This window comes from Dermacentor andersoni, chromosome 9 (assembly GCF_023375885.2).
Source record: "Dermacentor andersoni chromosome 9, qqDerAnde1_hic_scaffold, whole genome shotgun sequence".
NCBI lineage: Eukaryota > Metazoa > Arthropoda > Arachnida > Ixodida > Ixodidae > Dermacentor > Dermacentor andersoni.
The window spans coordinates 59,628,075-59,653,127 of NC_092822.1; the positions used below are offsets into that span (position 1 = coordinate 59,628,075).

Consider the following 25,053-nt stretch of genomic DNA (forward strand, 5'->3'; position numbering starts at 1 on the left):
TATATTCATGTGTGACACAATAATTTTGTCCGCTTTAGATGTGCTATTAGATGCAATTCACAGAATTGTATTATCATTTTTCGTTGTTGAGTTACAGAGTTGTAAGCATGGTAGTTTCGTTTTTCAAAAATTTTCGATTTTTGCCAATTTTTATTAAAAAAGTGGTGACCTCAGTCAAGAGTGGGAAACCAACAGTCACTAGATTTTAATTTTTTTCTCTTAGATGCAACAAACCTCATCAAATTTGGTGTAGTGGTTGCCGAGAAAAACGAATTCTCCTTAGGAGCACTCGAGCTAAAGCTTCCTCTTAAACCCTATCATAAACCAAGCATACTGGGCCGAGTTCGCCGAGCGCAGCGGATACTGAGAGTTCACGTGATGGGCCGACTTTTGGAGAGAAGGAGGGAGAAAAGGCGAAGAATACGGCTATACGCGTATTTGGCTTGTGAACGTTGGCTGCGGGACGTCATGCTGCCACCTTTCCTGCTCCCATGGACGAGGATTTTCGGCACCAAGTACAGCTAAAATACGTTAGCATCTTTCGCAATTGGTACTGGAAATTATCGATTTATTTCGTCTTTCGACTGTTTTGTCATATCGGGAAGATAACTTTGTCTATACGCGTATACTGCACCTCCCATGGAGAAAGGTAAGAGTTAGGAGCGAGCATTACGTCACGCAGCGAGCCTTGGCAAGCGAACGCTCCATGAAGCCAGTTCATTTGCTCAGTGGCGGCTCAACACGTGACCTTTTGCGTGGACATCACAAAGCAAGGATCGAGATTTTCTGAGACATTTGGTTCCCAGTAGATGTGCCAGTAGATTTTATTGTGGTGGTGGTGGTGGTGAATTGTAGCAACAGGCGGGTTTAGCCTGGCGAACAAGGCCGGCAATTGCTCCGCCTGAGCGTCTCGCACAATACCGCTGAAGGGTTTCACCATATGTCCATCAAACCAGTCTCTCTTAAGAAATCGATGAGGAGACGTGAAGTTTCTTTGCGCGCTATAACTGATCCCTCGGGAAATATAAGGTGTTGCAGGCGCGCATGCGGAAGGTCCTTGTTTTGCAGATTCTTCAGGAGAGTGTCTCTTTCATGTTGGAATTGCTGGCAGGACCACAAAAAGTGCTCAATGTCTCCTGTCTCGTTGCATGCCGTACAGTTCGGAGAATTGATTCGCCCCGTTTTAAATAACCAGGCCGGTGTATTAGCAGATCCTGTCCTTATTCGATATAGAAGTGTGGCTTCCTCTCGGTGCAATCTCTTGGTTACGCAGGGCATATGCGGTGGAACCCAAAGCGACGCAAAGTGATTTCGAATGTCAGATTTTTGCACTTGATTACTCTTTGGAGCCTTGATTTTGGGAGGATGATAGAGCGCTGCGTATGCAAGCGCATCAGCTTTTTCGTTTCCTGCGATACCAATGTGGGAGGGAATCCACTGAAACTTTACTGTGAAGCCTACTGTGAAGCCTTGTTGAGTTCTTTCCCGATGGCTAGTGATTTGCGTGGGAACTTGAGGGATGGCAGTTGTAATGCGGACTTTGAGTCCGTAAGAACAACCACATTCTGCGGAGGCAAAGTCTTTAGTTTGCGCAGAGCAGAAGCTATTGCTACGCCTTCCACAACTGTCGACGAGGCTATACAGTCCAGACGGCCAGACCACGTATATCTTAGAGAGGGAATGTAGAATGCAGCTGCACAGCGGTCTTCGTCTGCCTTGACAGAGCCATCTGTGTATACTTGTAGGTGATTCGCGTAAGTCGTGCTCAGGTGTTCCAGGACTAATGACTTGGCTTCTGCAGATGGAATGCAGCTCTTTGATTGCAATCGTGGTACACTTAAGTTTCATGTGATGTCCTCGAACGTCCAGGGTGGTTCTATCCTTTCTCTCTGTCTCGAGCAGCGCAATCCTAATACGCGAAGCGTGTTCAATGCTGCATAAAAATGTGAGCGCGGCCTGTTACCTATACGTCGTAAGAGGGCTCTACCGGGCGTAGACTCACTCAATCGTAGGAGCTGGATCATCAGAGCCTGGGAAGCCTGAAGTCTTAGAGGGCGTGACTCAGCTTCGTAGAGCACTTTCTTGTTTGACGCTGGCTGAGGGACTCCAAGACAAAGCCGGATACCTTTTCTGTGGATGGCTTCTAAGCGCTCGTATTGGCTGTCTGAGGGTGACATCAGAGGTAGCTGATACAGGATTCGACTCGTAACCAACGCTGTATGTAGCCGTAGCATCGACGTCGGGTGGTTGCCCCAGCGTATGCCAGCGACTCGCTTGAGCACATGTAGCCTGGGTGACGATGACGCCACAACGTGGTCAACACCGCGGCGCCAGAGTAGCCTGTGGTCTGAGGTAACGCCCAGAAATCGGACGTTGGTGACTTGTCGAATCTGGTATCCGTCCAAATTCAGCGTCAAGCGTGTAGATTTTCTTTTCACTCCAGGAAATAGTACGAATGATGATTTCTCTGCTGATAGTGATAATCCAATCGTTGCCAAGTGGCCCTGAATGGCTTTTACTGCTCCTTGGGCTATTCGTGCGAGGCGGCGATGCTGGTAGCCGGAGACCCATATGCAGATATCATCAGCATATATAGATATCTTCACTGGTGTTCGATAGTTTAGTACTCTTGGGAGGCTACTCATGGCAATGTTAAATAATAAGGGAGATAAAACACTCCCTTGTGGCACACCGCGAAATATACGTATTTCATCGCTCAATGTGTCGCCAAGACGAACTCTGATGCGACGATCATTGAGGAACGTATGTATGAAGCGCAAGAGATGACCCGTGACGCCTATAACTTGTAACTGGCTGATGATGGCTCCTTGAGACACGTAGTCGTAAGCCTTAGAAACATCCATGAAAACAGCAAGTGTCGACAGGCCATCCGCACTGTAATGTTCTATGTGGCTTAGCAGGTCCAGCCCATTGTCTTGAGCGCTTAGACGCTGCCGAAACCCAGTCATGCACGATGGTAGTTTTCGACCCTGCTCGACATACCAAGTGAGTCTTGTGCACGCCATCTTCTCCATTAGCTTCGCTGCACACGAGGTCAGTGATACCGGTCTGTATGAGTCCAGAGCTGCAGGATTCTTTCCAGGCTTCAGAACCGGTGCCACCCATGCTACCTTCCATAAATGTGGTATAGCCCCACTGGCCCAGACTTGGTTAAAAAATGCCAGCAAATCACGCCGTCTCTCAACCGGTAGGTTAGTCAGCATCTGATTACTGATAAGGTCAGGTCCCACCGCACAGCGACGTCGGAGGCTGCTCATAGCTAGTTCCAGCTCTCTGAGTGTGAAAGGAGCATCCATTAGAGACGACGATAGCGGCGGAGGCGGGTTGGTTGTGCCGGCTGACCTGCCGGAAGAGTATATTTCAGCGAAGGCATTCGCAAGACAAGCGAGTGTCTTGCCTAACTTCAATGCTAGGGCTTCAAATGGCTTGTTTGGTCGAAAGTTTCCAGCAAGGTTATTAACGACCCACCATATCCTTGGAACTGGCGTGAAGACCGATAGGCTTGCACAAAATGATGCCCATTGATCTCTTCTTAGTTTCCTTGTATAACGTCGAATAACTGTGTTAATCCTGTTATATATAGTCTTCATTGGTGGGTCGCCCTTCGTCCTCATCAGCCTCCGTTCCGCTCTTCTACGGGCAGCGCATTGATTTTTGAGCTTTAGATCCGGAGCGGGGAAGTGATCGGGTAGCTTCAGCTCAGCGGTAGCCAATCTCTTGCTACGTAGCATGTCCGCGAACAGGTCTCCAGATGATTCGCTTAGGCCGTCCCTGTACGTATCCCAATGCGTCACAGGACAGGATCTTCGGCCGTTGGTTCTATATCCAGCAATGTTAACGAAGACAGGAAAATGATCACTGCCCATTCTATCTTTACTAGTCGTTGAAGATGCGAGGATGTCCGTTGAGTGTAACGTCAAGTCAATGACACTGTAAGAGGCCGGTGGTCGAAAAAACGTTGGCTGTTTGTCATTTGCCACACAGAGACCCTCGATGTTTAAAGCACTAACAATTTGCTTTCCACGTGCATCAGTCGCCTTGTCGCCCCAGAGAGTATGGTGCGCGTTGAAGTCCCCACATATAATCCTCGGAGCTGGGCAGCGGCTGCAGAGGTCTCTTATAATTTCTCCCATCGATACCTTCAGGCGAGAGCTCACATACACGGAGGCCACGCTGAGGCTTTGGTTTCCCAGCCGCACTTGTACAGCAGCGACTTCCAAAGCACTGCTGCAAAGGTCTTGTACTGGTAGAACGTAATGTGGTATTTCACGTCTCACATATAGCATGGCGCTTCCGTTCGGAAATGTCGGAATACTTTTGTTTCCATGTGCGACATAACCAGCAATTGATCTGGAACTTGGAAGACCAGCCTCGGACAGGGCCAATATTGGCACAGGCATGTTGCGTAAGAAAAGCGACAGTTCAGGTAAATGGCACGCAAGACCCGCACAGTTCCATTGCATAATAAGTGGCACCTGTGGACGAGATCGTGAACATCGTGTCCTGACCGCATCCATATTGCTAGGTGCTTTAAAAAGAGGCGGAGCTTAGAATCACTGACTCGAGCGCCAGGACTACTTCGAGCATTTCCTTCATCGAGCTCGCCGGCATCTTCTCTATGTGTGATCGCAAGGCCTTGAAGAGAGCACGTAGCACCTGCTGACAGTCCTCCAGTGGTGTGTTTTCTTCGCAACGCGATTGGGGTCGCTGCAGTACAGACACATAGCTTCGCTGTTCCGGTTGTTCAGCAGTCTTCTCGTCTACGGGGCCTCTGTTCATTGATTTGACTGCTTTAGCCAGTCCGCTGCGCGATGGCACCACTGTGTCCTGGATTCCTGGAGAAGGCTTCAGGCTTGGAAAATCAGTTTCACTCTTTGAGCTCCATTTGATTTCGTCTGACTCTCTGTGACTTTCTGTCTTTTTCTTTGTCGTATTTCTCTCATCGTTTCTTGTTGGCCCCAAGATAAACGTTTTCTTACGCTTTATTGCCGCTGCCCGCGTAGGACACTTACTATAACTAGCTGGATGACCACCACTACAGTTAGCACATACAAAGTTCTCGCTGCACGCGCATGTTTTGAAATCGTGCGGTCCTCCACATCTCTTGCACCGCTGCTCACCACGGCAGTACTCGGCCACATGTCCATAGCGCTGACACTTGAAGCACCGAGGTGGTGTCTCAACGTAGTCGATGGTCTCGTGTCTTGTGAAGCCCAAGTTGATCTTCTCTGGGCGGTCTTTATTTGGAGCGAACGTAAGAACCACGGAGCTGGTTTGCCTGGACTCCCAATCGGATTCGGAAATTTGAACGCGTCGCGTGACTCTCCTTGCATGGTAAACACCTTGTGGTTTTAGGTATAGCAACAGTTCCTCGCCAGTGTACCACTTCGGTACTCCTCTAATAATGCACGTGTTTTGCAGGTACGAATTGGGCACTCGTGCTGAGATTGCAGTCCCTGAGATTGACTTGCAGCTGAGAAGGGAATTCACATGCTCTTCTGTCTGTACATCTAGAAGCAGGGCTCCTTGAGCAGTAAATCGGCTCCTAACTGGCGATGCGCCAAGAATTTTTTCAATTTCAGTAGACAGAACAATGGGATTTACTTTTTTCAGGTCGGCTCCTTCTGTGGCAGGCGTAACGATCACTGGGATTCCGACGGTCCTCTTCTTGCGGTGACGCACAAGCCTGAAGCCTTCATCGTCCAGATCTGTGATGTCAGCTATGTCACAATCGTCAATAAGCGTAGACTCGTCGTCTGTTTCTGTAGCCTTGTATCGCTTACAGTCACGGTTGCTCTCAGGGTCAGTCGGTGGCCTCTGGCCCGGTGTCAGGTCAGGCGTAGTCATGACGGAGCTCTCGCCGCTACCAGATCGGGCTCTTCTGCAGGCTCCTATCGAAGCGACGGGAGGTGAAGGCCCCCCCGGCCTCCGGTAGGGAAGGTACCTTGGCGAGTCGTCCGACGTCTTCGAGAAATCTGTTTGACAAAACGTCGAAAAAATTCAAAACACTAGGGAGCGATAGAGCAGTGCGACTGTTAGATTTTATTCGCTGCGCGCTTGTTCGGCTGCTCTGCCGCGGCTCTGCCTGCACAGCGGGAACGCTAAAACCAACCTCGCATTTTGACGTGCGATTACGTGTTGGGCCGACAGGTGTGGCTTCAATGGCGTTGCGCGATGCTCCAGGGCTGGTAACTTTTTCCTTCCTCCACACTTTCCAGCAAGGATGGCTTAAATTCGCGGCGGCGATTTCCCTCCCCCCCCCCCTTTTTTTTTTCAGGTTCGCTATATCTCGTTCAGCGGTGACAGCTGTAGAAAAGGCGCGGACCTATATGAGAGCGGACAATTACACGCTTTTACCGGAGTTTGGGCCAACCCAGCCGGCACACGTGTCAGATGCGTCCCGCAGACAAGACCAACAAAGCCCAGTTAAGTGGCTCGTGTTAGTGGCTCGTGTTAAGTGGCTCCCTCGCTTTGTTAACTAATGCGATGTCTCAATCGTTTTCTTTTTCAGAATCCTGCTCTTCCCACATTACTCTTTATGTGCTTCAGAAGTTGACAGTCACTTTACGCCAAAAAGCATGAAGGCGAAAGCCTGCGCACTAACCAGGCATTTATTGCCACCAGAGGTCGTGGGTTACAGTGATTTAACTAACTTCGGTCATAATTAACAACAAAAGCTTCGACTCTCACCAAAGATCGTGGGTTCGAGTGCCTTAATTAACTCTATCTTAATTAAGTTTGCCTTAAAACCAAAGGTCGTTGGTTCGACTCCCAGCAGCGGTCGTGGGTTTTGGCGCCACTTTTTGGTGACGCACAATTTTGGTACCATAACGCCGGATATCGAATTTTTCGAACCATGAGCTATCCATGGTTTTCGCCTTAATAAGAGGCACAAGTCATTGATGCAGACATATCACAAACGACTTCGCACTGCGCCATGCCGACACACATTCTAGTGATCTTGCTACCGATGAATATACGTTACATCTCGCAACAACTGCCGTAAAAGTCGCGTTAAAAAAAGAGTAATTGTGAATTGGATAATGCGCATAGCCAACGAAGTCCCCAAACACACGGGTGAATCTAACCGCGAGTAAACGCGCTCCGTCGATGAAATTCCGCTGCGCACGTCGACGAACTGCTCTGCCCTCTGCAGGTTTTGCCATGTGAAATTTCCTTAGTGACCTTCTTGGTAACGTACAAAGTCAAAGTCTTGCCAAATTTTGAGTATTCCTTTATGTTAGGGAAGAGAGAAGACACACGATACATTTGAAGGTGGAGCAGCACCGACGAAGGTATTGGCGGCGAGGAGTTACGGAGTCGCCATCTATCGGAAGCGCCTGGCTGGCGTAGTATGAGGGATCACGTGACGCGCTCCTCATAGGTCTTGCTGTCAGCGCTCACTGAAAACACCACGCACGAGCTCTCCCGGACATTTCAGTAAGTGCTTTCGGAACGAGAGAAGTTTGTTACTGTCTAAATAATAATCATGGGCAAACTAAAAGCACAGAATCGTTTGCAGACGCTATCTCTTTACCGAATACGTACAGTGAACGCCACTGCGCGCGGTCGCCGCGATGGAGTCTCCCGAACCGGCTTCTTGCGTGAAAGGTAGGTAAACGCTAAGAGCAAACTATGTGAAATATGTTCTTATAGTGTTTGTATTACTGAGTGGAGCGTAATAGAACGAAGCCTCAATGCAGCGATCGCACAGATTCGCAGCGACCGACTGCGCGTCTGCATGCTTGTACGCGCACTGTTTCGCTTTCACCGCGTGCGCGTTTTCGCACCGTGCCATGTGCTTTAGGCCGCAGAATATGAGCATTTGACAGTATACAAGCAACCATTGTTGCGTGAGCGCTATCAGAGTTCAAAAATAATTTCATTGTAGAGACTTCGACGGGGACTGTGATGTGCCGTCGCGACGATTCAATCTCTTTTTTTCTTCTTCTAAATTCTTGGACGTTTCAATATTATTTCTCGAGTTGCGTCGCACTGTATGTTTATCGGTGTTCTCAGCGTGCGATTTCCCGCTGCTTCTTTTTTTGTAATTCAGTGCATTAATTCATGACACAAACATGACCATGCTTTTTATTTAATGTGCTTCTTACCGCTCCCTTTCCACTCCAGTGAACTTGTCACTATCTATAGCATCGACAAGTTCATAGACCAAACCGTCATGACATTAGTCGGGCAGCGGACTCGGGCGAGCGACTCAGTGCGCGTTTTCCGAACATCACAGACCCGGCGCCGTAGCAGAAATCTTCCTCGCGTCTGTGCTTGCTGCATACCCGAGTTGTAGCCGATGGCTGTTTGCCGGTTTTACGTTTCGCGAGTCAAGCTTCACGCAGCTTCTTGTCCTGCGGCTACGTGTGAATAAGGCTGACACCGGGCTCCGTTGCGTACGTCCGGCACTGCGGCACCGAGCAGTAGCCTACCATGCTGCGCGCCTTCAAAGGCAGCCACTACCTATTGTGGTGCTTTCAAGCGTTGTAAAGGAGACACTCGAAGCGGGAGAATCTCGCCATTAAATGAGGACCGCAGCGTACGAGGGAATTTAAACTCTCGTTTTCAGCTCGCTTCGGCGCTCCCGAAGCAGCCGACGCGGACGCTATGTCCACTTGATCCCTAATAGCACGTCACGCCGACGGTGGCGCCAGCTTTTCCAGTGGTGGAGCTCGAGGCCAATATGGGCGCTGGCGGCAAAGCCGGGTTCCTTTGTGGCGTAGGCATTGCCCTCCTACGCCGCAAAAGATCAAAAAGAAATCAATTTAGTTCAAAATTTACACACAAAATGGCAAGCCGAAGACAAACAAAACACTGCGTGGTAAGCCTTCTCAGCTCAGAGAACGTCAAGGTGAAACGACTTCATAAACACGGCGCGAATTTTTCAGTGAAAATCGAATGGCAGTGCTAATGCAGCAGCCAACAGCAATCTTCGCTCTGAGCTGTCCCTTGTCAAGCAGTTCTGTTCGATAGATTGGGAAATGGTGGGAAATCTGTTCTTCATTGTGGTTAGGCACAATGTGGAAAATGTCCTTGAGCGAAAAGAATAAAGCTGTTAAAGAGGCACTCGTCTTTGTTCGTTCCGATAGAACACAGGTGTTGTTTAAGCCTTTTACAAACGTGCCAAGGCGAAAACCTCCTAGTTAAAGAAATAATAAACATCACTTCAGGATGGCGATACTAGCAGCAGTTAAACATGCGCGAAGCCTCACGTGAAATAGATCCAGAAACATGAACTGCGTGACAGCTGGTGCGACAATTTAACGGCCGCACAAACCGAACAAAATCACTCCTAGTAAACTTCAGCAGCTTTGACACACCACACGATGCGCTCGTACAGCCTTGCGTCCTAGCTAGAGCAGCACGGTGAAGAAGGTGCAAGCGGCATTCAGAAACAGAGCGAAATGCATTTAATCCGTATGCAGCACTGCGGACAAGCAGAGCCAAAACATGGATAGGCCGGGATCAACTTCATAAACGTGATTGAGTGCAACAAAAACTGAGAGGAAAAGAGAAAACATTCGTGGAAAGAAGAAATTTCCCGCGGAACGGCGGTGATCCATTGCAGCCATTGCTCCCTCCCATGGAAGGCCGTTGGGAATGACTAGAACCGGGTCGCCGGTGGGTTTTACCAGGTATTTGTAAACCCCACTGCACAAGAATGCTTCTCCGACATTCCTTGAAGCTTTGGCCGCCACACACATGCGACAGGTTTTGTTTGTGTTGCTCCAAAAAAACGTGTATCAAACGGAGAATCGGGAGCAACGACGCAGAACGCTTTGGCGGGTGGCTGCTTCCTTTCCCGAGTGCACTTACGAAGGCTGCCACCAGTGGCGCGTACGTCGGCGGGCACTACTCGCATAGGGCGCCAGTTTTAGGAACAAATAAAAAAATGTAGGAATAAACTTTAAAGAAATGTGGAGAAAAGAACTCAGCTTGGAGCAATTGAGTTTGTCCCGTTCGTGTTGTTATGCAGATAACTTCGCATGCGGCTTTGACAGCCCTGGTAACTTTAGATTAACGTCAACTATTCTGAACAATAACGTACTGTGCAAAATACGATAAGAAGGGTGGAATTACAACAAGAAAGCAAATATGGATCATTCCTCACAATTGGTTGCGTGGGCGTGTTAGTTTTATAGTTGGTGTGTAGAAGGAATCAGTTTTGCCAAAATTCATATATGTTTTGTAGTCCTTGCGGACCGCTTTTATTTCTTTTGCTCTTTCAGGGCTAGTATCTCTTTCCTGATTATTGTTACACTTGTGCGTTAAGTTTTCAGTCGAATAGTAACTTCCCTTGCAGGCCCTGGATCGCATCTTGGTGTATATCCTCTTAACAAACCGCAAGCAAATTTGGTTATCTGTATCGCCTCTGTACCCATTGATATTGTGCCATGGGTTACGTTTATATTCATGATCATTTCTCATGTGGGTGTGTTGTTCATTTGTGACACTTGCATTTTTGTTGACGCTTTAAGGAAATGCTCTTTACTCTATGATTGAGATCGAGCCTCCCTACAATGAATCTGCGCTACTTTCATGGTGCGAACTGAACGGGAAGCTCTTATGAAAGCCGTAAACCAAATTGTTCTGAATTGTGACCGCACTTGATTGTAAAGCTCAAGCAACGTACAGTTTCCGCTTGGATTATGCTTCGCATTAAAACAAAGCGTCTTGAATAGTGGATGTGTGAGCAGATACATTTTACTTCATGGGGAAGGGAGGGTGTTCAGTGGTTTGTCTATGTTTAAACTACAAAGAATTTAAGCTAAAGATAAAAATTTTGCATTTGTGACGGCGTCTGAGTAAACTAGGGCACTGAAAGTACAGCGCTGATAATGTCATATCTGTTCTTTTTAATGAGGTGAAGGAGAATCAGAATCGAAATCAGGGAAAGACTTCTATTTTAGGGTAACATTAACTATAGCTGCTTAAAAATGATCATAAGAAGCTTTGGCAATCCATTCTTCCAAGTCGAAATGGCAGCAATTAATGAAGAATCTGCAAATAATCATGACAGAATTGCACGTGCTTTTAACTAATATTTTCAATCCCTTTTTACTAGAGATAACTTTGAACGTCCTCCATTTCTGGCATAGCATTTGAAGTCTGTGATCACCCTACATGTGTCGCTCAACGGCGTTTAGAACTTAGTCTTAAAAGTCGGTAGTAAGAAGCGCAGGGATACTGCTATAATTTGCAATGTTTTTCTTGTTCGTAACTTCATTTGGCTAAGTAGTTATCTCAATTATACTTAACAAGTCACTACCGACTGCACTCGTTCCTTCTGGGTGGCAATGGGCTAAAATTATACCTTTATACAACTATGTTAACAAGCAGATGTTAACTTACGATCGATCTCCCTAGTCTCTGATTCTTGCAAACTATACTAGAAAATATAATTTATGAGCATGTCCTGACGCACCTAGAGTCTAACAACATACTAAGAAAGTGTAAACATTGTTTTCCTCGTGGTCTCAGTAATTTAACACACCTGGTTTAATTCACTCACGACATTTCTAAATCTTGAGATCTTAAGATAACGGCTGACGCAATTTCCATGATTTGTCCAACGCATTCGGCGCAAACTGGCTCATCCTAAATAATCCTGAACTCATTGAATAGATAGCCAGCTTTCTTTATCAGTGCTCTCAATAGGTGTCCTACACAGATTCTAACTCCCCCGTTGCTCATTTATCATCTGGTGCACCGCTCGAAACTGTCCTCGCGATTGCGAGCTATACCACAAAATTACTTCTCCTGAAGAGCACGTTGCTCTGAACGATGCATTCTGACACTAAGTCATGGTGTGGTACCTGAAAAATGAGTGTTGACTTCAGCAAAACTGCCTTTGTGTTATTTGCTACGGCGTTTAACTCGATTTAACGTTTAACTCGTTTAACCTCGATGATGCCTCGATAACCACTCTTACGGCATACATCAACAAATGCTGGCGAGCAGGTCGCATCCCAGAGGCGTGGAAACGCTCTAAAGCAGTCCTGATACCGAAGCCAGGCAAGCCGTCCAGCCTCGATCACTTGCGGCCCATTTCCCTCACATCCTGCGTTGGCAAGGTGATGGAGCACGCGTTCCTCTCCCGCATCAACCAACACTTCGAGGACACTGGAGCCTACCCACCCACTATGGTGGGCTTCCGGTCACACCTCTCCACTCAAGACGTCATGCTCCAGCTCTACCACCAGATTATCAATGACCCAACTAGTGGCAACCGGGCCATCCTCGCCCTAGATCTGGAAAAGGCATTTGACAATGTAGCACATGCAGCAATCCTGAGCCGCATAAACAAGCTCAACTTGGGTGAGCGAAGCTACAACTACGTCAGAGACTTCCTGTCGCGCCGCACAGTCACCCTCGCGGTCGGCAGCATGACATCCGCCGAACATACACTAGGAAGCACCGGCACTCCTCAAGGATCGGTCATATCCCCGCTCCTTTTCAACCTCGTGCTGCTGGGTCTCCCGGCCTACCTCGACGAGATCGATGGCCTCCATCACGCCTTGTATGCAGATGATATCACCCTGTGGGTCAACAAGGGCAGTGACGGTCAGATAGAATGCACCTTACAAGCAGCGGTCTCTGCAGTCGAAACCTACCTCCAAGACACAGGTCTCCGACTATCTCCACTGAAATCGGAGCTGCTCGTCTACCGCCCGCGCCGCCGGCCCAAGCCTACAGCCGAATCGCGCCAATGTGACGACATAATCCTCTATACACAAGACGGCTCCTGCATTCCCCGAGTCCCGAAGATACGCATCCTAGGCATGCATATAACAGCCAACGGGTCAAACATAGAAGCTATTCGCAAAATCGAAGGCAAGGTTACAGCGGCTACCCGCCTGATCAAACGCATTACAAACAAGCACACGGGCATGAAGGAGGACAGTGTCATGCGCCTCATACACTCTTTCGCAATCAGTCACATCACTTATGTGGCTGCCTTCCACAACTGGAATGTCACTGAAAGGGAGAAAATCAACACCCTTATACGCAAGACTTACAAGATTGCCCTTGGCTTACTGGAGTCCACAAGCACTGCTCGTCTGCTACAGCTGGGGGTATACAACACGCTTGAGGAAATCGTGGAAGCGCAAAGAACCTCTCAACTCGAACGCATGTCTCTGACAGCCACGGGCCGGTACATCCTGCAGAAACTCGGCTTCAACTACCACGTCCAACACGGTCAGAAACAGGTCATTCCATCCGACCTCAGCGACACGCTGATTGTCGCCCCTATACCTCGAAACATGCACCCCGAATTTAATCGGGGCCGACGCCAGGCCCGTGCCAAGACACTGCTGCGCTCCTTGGGTGGAAAGAGGACTGCGCGCTTTGTAGACGCCGCAGAATACACACGAGAACACCGGTTCGCGGCGGTAGTCGTAGACGTTAGCTCCCGGCTTACGCACGCGTGTAGTGTCGCAACGGAATACCCCGAAACAGCGGAAGAGGTAGCGATTGCGCTTGCGCTTACCGACCCCCTCTGCGAGGTAGTTTTTAGCGACTCACAATCCGCAGTTCGCAACTACGCGCGGGGGCGCATTTCCTCCGAAGCTCTCCAAATTCTAAGGAAAGCTGGTCGACAGCACTTCGATAACACCGCGATCATATGGTTTCCAGCGCACGTCGCCACCCCCACCGATGAAGGCCTCATTAACTTGAACGAGGTAGCACACCGCTCTGCGCGTAAACTGACCCGCCGCACAGAATCGGAGACCACCTCTTCGAGTTCGGAACTCCTGGTTCAAAACCCGCGAGAACGCCTGGTCAGGTACAATGACATCACCAAGCACTACCAGCTAGGCAGGCGGTTGCTGCCCCCACCTCACCCTATGCTGAAACGTCGCCAGGCAGTCATCTGGCGACAACTGCAAACACAAACATTCCCCAGTCCGGTGCGATTGCAGCACATTTTCCCCGCGCAATACCCGACTGCTATTTGCAAATTGTGTCAGTTAACTAGAGCGACGCTGTCACACATGTTGTGGGAGTGTCGGGTTACACCAGCTACAATGGCAGTAGCTCCGGAGGCTCTTGCGTCGAAGTGGGCCGCCGCTCTGCGCAGCTCCAACATCAAGACACAAGAGTGGGCTGTCCAGCAAGCCCGAGAGGCGGCGACGAGGCAAGGCCTCGAAGTCCCCTCATGGGAGACCTGAGCCCGGGTCGTCAAATTTGCCGGATTCCAAATAAAGTTGTTTCCATCCATTTAACTGCTTCTGTTATGTCGCACTGCTTCAACGATTTCCTACGGCTAACGGCTCTTGAATATGAGTATTTTAACTCCTCTTCACTCATCATTAATCTTGGATCAAGCACATCGAAGTAGTGTACAAAAAATCAGTAAAACTTAGATACCCTCAACGCACTCTTCGTGTCACTCTTTAAGGAACTGAACTGCTAACATACAAAATATTAATCCAAGTCCTGGAATATACATAGGCAGTCCGGAACCCCTTTCAGAAAAAAAAATAATAATAAGATCGAGTCTACACATGAACTAGTTGTACCTTTTATCTGCTTTATCTGCCTCAGATGTGATAGCGTTTTCACCTTCCTCTAACGCATCTAATCTGATCCTAAACCCTCTGTCAGCACGTCACCATACTGAAAGCCAAATGCTCCTGCTGACAATTATTGATTCGTCACGCTGCACCCTCTTAATTAAATGTATTGAATTCACTGAACCTTCTTGTACTCGGAGCTATCATGGGCCAAACCGTTTAGTGTTTGGATGTAGAACTGACATGTGCAAACACTGCTTTTTTTCCCTTCCCTTAACATTAGAGTAACGACATGCTTTGCCTGGAGATGTTCGATCATTGCCAGTGACTAATGTTTTGGCTGCATATCACGTGTGACGTTCTCCCCAGTCCCGGAATAGCTGTAGCGGGGCTTGCAATGTGAACATAAATAAATAAATAAATAAATAAATAAATAAATAAATAAATAAATAAATGGATCGACAAATCTCAGTCGTGCGTGACGACCTAAGAAGCAGAGAAGTCAATGATCGCAGCATTGCTAAAGACTACTGTACTACTACGCGAGCTTTTGCATTCCACTGCCGTCGAAATGCATCCGCGGTTTCCGCGAACTGAACATGCGACATCGGTCTAAGCAGTGTAGTGTTATATAGCTACTGAGCCACCATGGGGTTTGCGCTACCAATCAGGATTAATAAATTGTGCCACACACGTCTCCGACCGAGGCGGTTCTCATGGAGGGTCCTTCGGTTTCGGGTAAAACCGGATAATTCCCGATTTTTTTTTCCATCTCGAATAAGTTTTACACAATATTCCATCCTTTTGTATGGTATGGTATGGTACGGTATGGTATGATATGGTATGAAGAACTTTATTGGGTCTTGAAGGTCAACCGTAGGTTGACGCGGGCCGCTCCCACGTTGGGACTGTCAGGCCGAGCCCTTCAGCCACATCGCGGACCTTCTGGACTGCCCGTAATTGGTCAGAGAGTGATTCACTGTGTAGCATTTGCCATCCTTTTGTGAAGCATAAGAAATAATGCGGGTGTTGCAAAAGCAATTAAAGAAACATTGCCCGCCTGAGAAAGAAGTCAAGGCATATCACGTTGCGAAAGATTTTTCGCGAGAGATTTCGGGGGAGGGGGGTAGGAACGCGACAATATGAGCAAGAAGTGAGCCGCGAAATTGCAGCGAAACTGCAATGATAAGGATTACAGCGAGCCTACAATCTATGGAGAATCGGCGCAGTTTCGGATTCCTGTAGGAAAGAAAAGCCGGTTCATTAAATCATTTACTGACTAAGTCTCTTGCTGTATTATGTCTTACGTCACGGTGGATGTACATGCTCTAAAGGATGAGTTTATATATCTGCTAGAACGAAGCGCCCGGGGCAAAATTCCCGTGCTGGACTGCTGGCAGGACGATACCAAACGAACCGCTTGAATTGCACTGCAAACGGCAGTGGTATCCTTGGGAGGATGTCTTTACAACGAAAATACAGGTATGCTGGCCCGGCAACTATAGAAAAGACACACAAGTATTCAAAATGCAACTGGTGATGTAGGTCAGCAAGGGCTTGTAAGATAAAGAAAAGCACCACATCTCTTGTGAAGCTCGTCCGTGTGAACTTCTATTCCTGCTTTTCTTTTTTTATAGTTTGCAGAACAGGTGCAGAGAACAAAGTAAAAGGAAGCGTGGCCAAGCATCTATGCAGTGTGCTCGCATTTTTTTGTGGTTTCTTTAAAAAGAGTAAATAATGCCTGTTATCAAAGATTTGTATGTACATAGGCTTGCTAGCTTATATATATATATATATATATATATATATAAGCAAGTCTAGCAAGTCATATCTTACTGCTATGGCTTCCTAGCAGCTCTCCTTTTGTACTATGTTCCTGTGAGGGAGTGAGTGACTGAGTGAGTGAATAAACTTTTATTTGGTCCAGCAAAGCGCGATAAAACGCGCACCCGGCTTTTCACTTGTTTAAATAAGATGTTCTTGTCGAGAAAAAAATCATTGCTTCTAATAATTTTTAGTGAAAACTACATGGAAAATCTGCAGTTTTGGCCTACGAACAACAAAAACCTAGATATCTCTCCGACGTTTTACTCTACAGAAATATCACCGAAACAAGAAGGAATAAGACGCGCGAACAAAGGACCCTATTCGTATGATGTTTTCGTTGCATATAAAAACGTCACATAAGGAGTATTGATACGTTTTCGCCTAGGAATTTGTATTTACAGTCATTTAGCGTTACTTTCGTCTCTTTACCACTATTTTCGACCATTGCTGTTAATGATATTTGATCCTTTTTATACATTGGCCTGAGTGTAGAAATTTTAATGTGACGCAAGATGTTCATTTTGTCCACGTTTCTGTTTTTTTCCAAAGCAGTGCGAATATCTGGTCAGGCTGCAGCTTAGGAACTTTCTCTGCTTGTCACGGCATTCTTTCTCTGTACATAAGACAACCTAAAACAGAGTTCGAAAATTAATATTCGTCTTCAGGTAGCATATCTGTGAACGTACAGTGGGATCCGGAGTTAAAGTGAACACTTTAAAGCGCAGTATTCAAATTTATGGTCCTCACCCACAAACGCTGGTTGAAACTTTGTCCGTGTACTGCATAAGCGCACAGAAAGGTACCAGGGTCCCCAACCACAAGTCATCTGCTGCAGAGCCGGGCGATTGTGGCGAGAAAAAAAATCGCATGTGCTATAGACTCGTATGTTAGTTTTAATGGTAGACCAAACACCGCACATTGCACCTCGTAGAGACCCATACCAGGAACATAATTCATAACGTCTATAAACAGAAGCCCACGTTCAGAACCGGGCGCTTTCATGCTGCGACTCACAAAAACATGACGTTCGAAAACGGGCCGCAAAAAAAAAAAAGAAGCAGAAATCAAGGATAAGGAAAAACATGAATAGTTCACAAATGAGACAACGCGCATTCAACAGCACTCCTTTCGGGCAGCCCAACGCTTTCTGAAGTATGCACACTACTCTGCCGAGCAAGAGGTAATGAAACAAAAATGCAGGCATAGGAATGGAAGTTTCCCATTTCTGACCTTTGCGTGGTCCACATAGTTACGACGATTAGTCCTTCACTTGCGTGCGTTTTAGTGCGGGCACTTCCTCCGGGTCCTTTGGTCGAAGCGGGTGCACTCTCTCTGAAAGTTTAATTTGGCGCCTTGAGTGAGTGTGTGGCGCGGTTCCCGAGTCCTCGGCTTTCCAAACTGGATTTGCTCCTTGTCTGAGCTTGCCAGGTATTCTGACGCCGGAAGGCATAGCTGAACAGTTTCACTACTTCGTAGACTTGATAGTTACTTGAGTGAACAAAAGAAAGCACTCAGTCAAACCACATTCTTGTACGGTCAATAGCGGTACTTTGACTGAAGTACATTGACTGAAGAACACATTGAAGAGAAGCTATATCGCCGAGGAAAGGTCACCTGTCAAATCTTCCTACAGCAGCAGCAGCAGTACAATGCACAGCTATTTGTTCCTTTCTTGCCAAGAGAAACGCGAGGTTAAGATTTCGATGTCTATTGCTCCGGGCTCGTCTGAACACAACGTTCATGGAACTCTTCGTTCCGTTCACCTTTCTCGGAACCGGTGCCCATTGTATTGAAGGTGGTTTCGCGCCGTGATACACAGCAGAAAAATGCACATGCGTGTCGTCTCGTCTCCAGCATAAACTACAAATCATCGACTCTTCGTAGACGTCGAAACTATACCATGGCATTAACTTTGCACTTGAAGCAAGGCAAAGGGTTTACATTGCTGGTCACGGCGTTTAACTGTTCAACAGTGGCTAAACAAGGGTGGAGCGAATGTTCCGACGACATGCCATGTCCTTGACAAGCCTCACAATAGCTGTGTTCTTGGTTTTTACGTATGCCGAACTTTGAGCATCTGCTCTTTGAAACTTTACTTTGTTGAGCATCTGTGGTCGCAACAGTTTTGCAGGTCCTACATGCCTGTTCGTGAACTTCGTTCTGGGGCTCCTTTTGGTCGGCTTACCACGTGCACGTGTCCTGTATGCGAATGGGTTAGAGCCTGCTATGTTCATGTTATCTCTATGAAGTTGCCTGTAGAATTCTTCGCGCTAAGTTTCCGAAAAAATGTGAAAGATTTCGTACACGATTTGCTTCTGTAATATATATATATATCTTTATTTTTTTACTTTAATAGTGTGCAGCGTACTTGAGTAAAATTGTTTTTTTTTATTGTTTGATATGTAGTACAATAACTATTGTGTACTTCTGTGTATGTCTATATCAAAAAAACATTTCTTAATTTGTTATTTTTGCATGTTTTTTTGTTTATTTTCTATTATTTTTGAGAGTGACCGGCTGTTGACCATTTTACTGTGAACGGTGTTGCCCGTTGCTGCTTGTCACCGTCCCTAAAGCCACAAAGGCTTTGGCAGATCCAAAAATGTCTCCGTACATTAACTAATCAAGATAACATTATTTTTAAGAGAGCCCTCGCGTGTAGCGGTCCGACAAAGGCAAGTTTCCTTGTAGAAACTTTGGATCGAAACTGAAGGTTTCCGTGTTCTGGCACCGTTAATCAATGTTATACGCTTGGTCGACGAAGTAAACCAATGTCTCCTTCTCTAAGCTCTTTCAGCGCCATTTAATTCTGTCCATTGAAATTTTAGTCTATCCCCATTTCTTGCATCTTCCGAATCATGAAAAGCTCAGTGGTGCGGAACTCACTATTATCTTCAGTTCGTTAGTGACTTTTTTCCTTCACGTTTACAGTATACAGACGCAATGCGAGAACTCTATGCGTAATCCCCAGATATGAGAAAACCAACTATTTCACATCTACCATATTCTGAAAGCAATGATATCCAGCCACATGAAAAATATGCCTGGCGTAAGACTTTACCGGAAGAAAACAACACTGAAATAAGTGGACCCGAGGCAAGACGATTTACACTGAGAGAAAACACCCACCCGTAATGTCCAAGTCGTTTTTATGCAACACTTTGCATGTATTACTCAACCTCTTGTATTGAACAGTTGCATTGATTTCTTGTCCAACCCCACTTGAATACGACATAAGCTTGCTGAAACTTCTGCGATTCTTCTTTAAAGTGTGGTAGTGTTGCAAGAGTAATGTCAAGTATCTAAATTACCAGCGCGTAAAAAACGGCGGATGAACGTAAAGAGACATCTGAAAAGACATACACAGAGCTGTGTATGTCTCTTAACGTTCGTTCTTTGTTTTTTACGCACTGGTATTTGACGATCCTGAATAACAAACTAGCCTTCATTTCAGCTATAGTAATAATGTAAAGTGTTGGCAGCTTTTTCGTAGTGTGTACAACAAATTCCATTATATCTTAAAATACGCAGTAAATGGATTGTGCATGGCTCTTAACAAAATTTACCGACGATTATGATACTCCCTAATGCGAAATTAGAGCGCAGCTTTATAGGTGTTCTCACTGCGCGCGTCAAAATTTTGCCTTATGATTATGTAGGTTTATACAGTGAACTCTCACTTGAGTGAACTTCAAGGGACCGAAGGAAATAGTTCACTTAACTGAAAGTTCACTAAACTGAATATTCACGAGACCAACATAAGACATGGTATACAGAGTCAAAAGTTTGAAGTGCAATTCATGGTGCAACAGACATGGCATCCATAGTGTTAGAAATGTGTGAAAAAAATTTGTACATATCAACAAGTGCAAGGTTCATAACAGTTAAAATGCTGCCTTTCTCACTTAGAAAAAGAATCTGTAATGTTCTTCTGCACTTGTACTTTTAAAGCACAGGAAGTAACAAAACTGCCCAAAGAGTCAATGTTTTTGTACACTTCTTCTGGCACAGCTTGCTGTTGAGACACAAAGTCTCTCAACTTTCCAATGTACCCTACAACCTCAGCTAGAATTATAGGGCTTGAAACTGGCTCGGCAGTTGCTTCTTCTTCGTCGCACTCTTCTTCTTCAGGACGAACCCTGGAAACAATCTCCAGATCCGTATGTCCAGCACAGGTAATCAGTGCACTGTCACACTGTGCATAGTCTTCAAACGAAGTATTGCTATCGACCTCCAGCTGATGACAGATCTCTGTCCACATCGCGGAGTCTATCCTCTGAGCGAGTTCGTTAAACTGAAATATTAACTGTTCCGAAATTCGTTTAAGTGAAATATTTTTGCATAGAATCTGAAAGAAAACTGCCGGGGAGTTTTAAAAGTTCGTTATTCTGAAATATTCGATAAATTGACGTTCGTACAACTGAGAGTTTACTAGGAAGAGAACGCTGTGAGTAGCGCGCCATACAGTCGCTCGCTACTCTGGCGCCATATTGTAGCCATCGTCGCCGCACAGCCCGTCTTGCGCGGCCACTACGCTTTTCATCTCACGCTTCCTTTCCACCAACGACGAGGACGGCCCTTCGTCGTGGAGAAATCGTGCCACCAGTGTCAGTGGCGACAACACCCAAGGGATCGTCACATCGAGCCTTACTGGTAGCCTCTCGCCATAGCCCCTTGCAGGAGCAGTGATGCAAGCCACAAACGACGGTTCCACGGACTGACCTCAGCAGCTGACGCCGCGGACGAGCGTAGCCCTTTCCACCTCATGCCACCCTGGCTTCCCCTCGAAAGCGTTGATGAGATTACCCACGCGGCTGCAGATGCCGTGGCTGCCTGCAACTCAGCGCATGCGTAGGCCGTTTACCCTCCGCTACTCCTCCACTTTCCGTCTCATGCTTTCGCTGTAGCCTCCTCCTCCACTTTACTCCTCACGCGCTCTTTCATCTACCGATGCACTCCGCGTTCGTTTTCACCTTTCGCCTGTGCTCGTTCACTCGGTTACGAGGTATAACGCTGCTGACGCACACCGACGATCAACGCAGGAACGGACGCTTAAGAGCTTCGCTCTAAAATCAAACTAAGCGGAAGCACCCTTCCCGTCATTGCGCATTGCTGAAGCAATGGACACTGTTCATATACGACAGGGTAACAGCGCGAAAAGACGAAGGACAAGAATGGGAACGCACACCAACGCTTACTGACGACTGAATTCTTTATTGAGAAAGGAACACAAATATAAAGAAAACAAGGGTACATCATCGCGCATGACCAAGAAGAACGAGACAACGATTAGATTTCCCCAGAATTATTGCGATTGTTAAGATATGTTAGTTCTGCCGTTCTGCCTCAGTCAAGGTCAAAGATGGAGTGCTGACGGAAGACGTGTCATTCGGTGCGATAGCAGCAGTCTCAAATATTTCACATGCACAAGCGCCATTATAGCGTTTGCTGATCGTACACCGTGAGAAATCAGGCCAATCAGGCACAAATCACATTCATTGTAGTGTGAGGCGAAGTTGCTGCGCGTGCCGGAGCGAAGGCTACAGGTTACCGTTCCTCTCTGATTATTCAGGAGGGCGCACACGGATGGCTGACAGATTTGCTTTATCCAAATCTTCGGGATACGTGTGCATTGAGCGACTGTTTAACATCTTAAACAGCATAAGCAGAGAAGTCATTGCATGGCCGAACAGGCAACGGACCAAGGCGGTCTTCCTGGTAAAGAGCTCCATTAAAGGGCCGCGCAGCCCCATATAGCTTGTATTGACGGGTGCCACACAGACATCAACAAACCGGCTGAACTCTCACAGTCCTACCTCAACCGCAAGTTCCCGTCTGTGCTGCTCCAGGGAATATGTGAGAATAGGAACAAGTAAATTCATTAACGTTTCAACGGTTTTCCTGGATCGACACATGATGCCAAGGTGTTTAGTGAAGGCCCCTGCTTTAGAGGTTGCAGAGACAAGATGTGCTGGTGGTAACCTGCTTGGATAGTCTACATGCCCACTGACTCCATGGTTGGTGACACCGTGCTGCAATAATGAGCACAATATTGTGGAATGGAAGGAGCGCTATAACAAGTGCCACTTCCGGCAAAAGTCTTCTTATTGAGAATGCCTCTGGTTCGATAAAGCTAAAGCGTAGGCGTTACTTTGTTCACGCTGCTACGATCAAACCATGCTGCCTCACAGTAATGGGCGCTTGTGTGTTGCACATGTGCAACCAGGAGAGAGGATAATTTTATTGAGCTGCAAGAAATTCCAGAGCTCGAATCTCTTGGAAACGATGATGAAAACGACATTGAAAATTTGAGGAAGGCCATTGCACAAAAGCAGTGCTAATGTCCCATTTCAATAAAAGGGTACACATGGAGCAGAAACTTGGAGACTGACAAAGAAGCTTGAGAACAAGTTAGGGACCGCGCAAAGAGCGATGGAACGAAGAAGGGTAGACGTAACGTTAAGGGACAGGAAGAGAGCGGTATGGATCAGAGCAAACGGGGGTAGCCGATATTCTAATTGACATTAAGAAAAAAAAAATGAAGCTGGGCAGGTCATGTAATGTGTAGGTTAGATAACTGGTGGACCATTAGGGCTACGGAACGGGTGCCAAGAGAAGGGAAGCGCAGTCGAGGACGGCAGAAGACAAGGCGGGCGATTAAATGAGGAAATTCGCAGGCAGCTAGTTGGAATCGGTTGGCGCAGCAGCGGTAATTGAAGATCACCTTGGTCCTACAAAGTAGTAGAAGACGACGACGCTGGAGCCATTGCTCATTCATTTCGGCTCCCGCTTTACTCTACGTTTTTGCGACGCTTTCTTAACATTTCAAAGCTATACTTGTGTAAAACGGCATCGCAAAGGCAAAGGGACTTTGTGGACACATTTTTGGACGCAGTGAGTGTTTATTTCCACGTTTTTCAAGGACTCTACCATCGTCGCTCGACCGCCGCCTCGCTAGCTCTAGCGAGTGTAAACTCTGACTGGGCTCGCAGTCGCTATAGCGTGACCTCGCAGCTGGCGCGGTGCTCTCTTCCACGCTGTCGCTGCCGCTTCGGGTGCATTTTCTCGCTAAACAATGGAATGTCAAGTGTCTGGGGAGGACATTGCCTCGGAGGAAATCACAACAGATCAAGGCTGGCAAACCGCCGTGTCTCGCCGAGCAATATGTCAAAATGTACGCGCTAACCCCACTCCCACATATGGCACGCTGAAACGCGGCGAGAATAAGCCCCACGGTGGAGGAAATGTTAAAAACAACATCATCCGAGCGAGCAAAATGCTGCGACTGCCAAAAGACGATATCCGCATCATCAGACCCAGAGGGACTTAATATTGTCAAGGTTGGCCCAACGGTCGACGCCGACGCCATTGCCACCTCGGCTGGTATCAGCCCTGCGGGACAATATTCGGACCGCCGAAAAGACGAAACGTGAGCAAGTCACTGTAAACCGAATAACTGAACAGAGCTACCTCTGAAATGAGATAATTTGATCCGTACGTCCTGTACGTGATACCGCTATTTTTTGTTGTCTTGCCTTATAAGGTGGCTGCAAAGGAGAGCCGATTGATTGCGAGCAGTGTCACCCAATGTCACCGTCACACAGACGCTTACGATTGTGCGTGAACCAATGCATGTAGAACATCATACAGGTCGACGGCTACTGCAATCTCTAGTTTGATTCGACGGCCGCTGGGCACAGAAGCTGGGTAAAAAGGCACATGGTGTGGCCTGCCTCGCTCCCATTACAACCAGCCTGACGTGGCAGGCTACACAATATTTTATTCAGCGGCCCTGCCAAACGAATCACGCTTTGTTTACGGCCACCGAGATTTTCGAGCACGAACGAAACGACATCCGTACAAGCTCAAAGGCCACGTCAGAGACACATGGTGCACCGGCCAACACGCGCACGGATTGTTGTTCGGCGTGAAGTTACTGCAGTCACCGGATCCATATCGCACTTTTTTTAATCATCTCTTCCTCGAAGCTGCAAAGAAGCATACCACCTTTTTCATTTACAGAAAACAATTTTTTTTGTACTGCACATGCGTTGTGCATGTAGCACTGCGCTACCGTATACCGACTCAAAAATTCTCAAGTAACATCTAAAGTGCTCGTGCGATACATGCATACCAGGGTAGTACGTACCTTGCGTTCTGTGGGCCTTGCCGTTGCCGTTCCTCAACCGAGAACTGTCTTCGGCAGTCAAAGGCGTTACTGTTTGTTCCACGCCGTGAATGCATACGGCCATGCCGTGTGCATTCGGATGCCTGCTAACAAACAATGCTGCACCAACTTGGCACTACCGACTCCGACGGTGCCGGAATTTCGTGAACCAGCCCGGCACCTTTCTGGCACTTCTTGAAACGAATGCTACAGTACGGAGGGCGCTAGGCTGCACCATTGAAACGAAGGGCAGGGTGCAGCACCTCGCGAACTGCTTCCGATGGCACAGGTGAATCGAACGGGCCATCAGTGTTTTTTTCTTTCTTCCATGAGCACGGGTGCCGCCATGTTTGCCGCGTGATCGCGCTGGTATGATCGACTTTGGATTTAAGACCAGGTAAGCGGCGGTACGGCTGTAGGCATGGGTGACGGTTCGGCAAACGCCGTTGTTTCGGGTCCACCGATGGAAAGCTGCTGGATCGACGACGCAAAGCTCTGGCCCATGGTTCAACG

General features: G+C 47.3%; 1 protein-coding gene across 1 annotated transcript in view; it reads right to left on the reverse strand.

The window, feature by feature from the left end:
- The window catches only part of LOC126528087 (prolyl 4-hydroxylase subunit alpha-1-like), a 61,004-nt gene extending 43,212 nt beyond the window's left edge, over positions 1-17,792 (reverse strand). The window contains exon 1 of the mRNA XM_072284538.1: positions 17,604-17,792. Coding sequence (XP_072140639.1) covers positions 17,604-17,620 — 17 coding nt within the window. The 5' untranslated portion in view covers positions 17,621-17,792. The remainder of the gene's footprint in view (positions 1-17,603) is intronic.
- Positions 17,793-25,053: the final 7,261 nt, after the last annotated feature.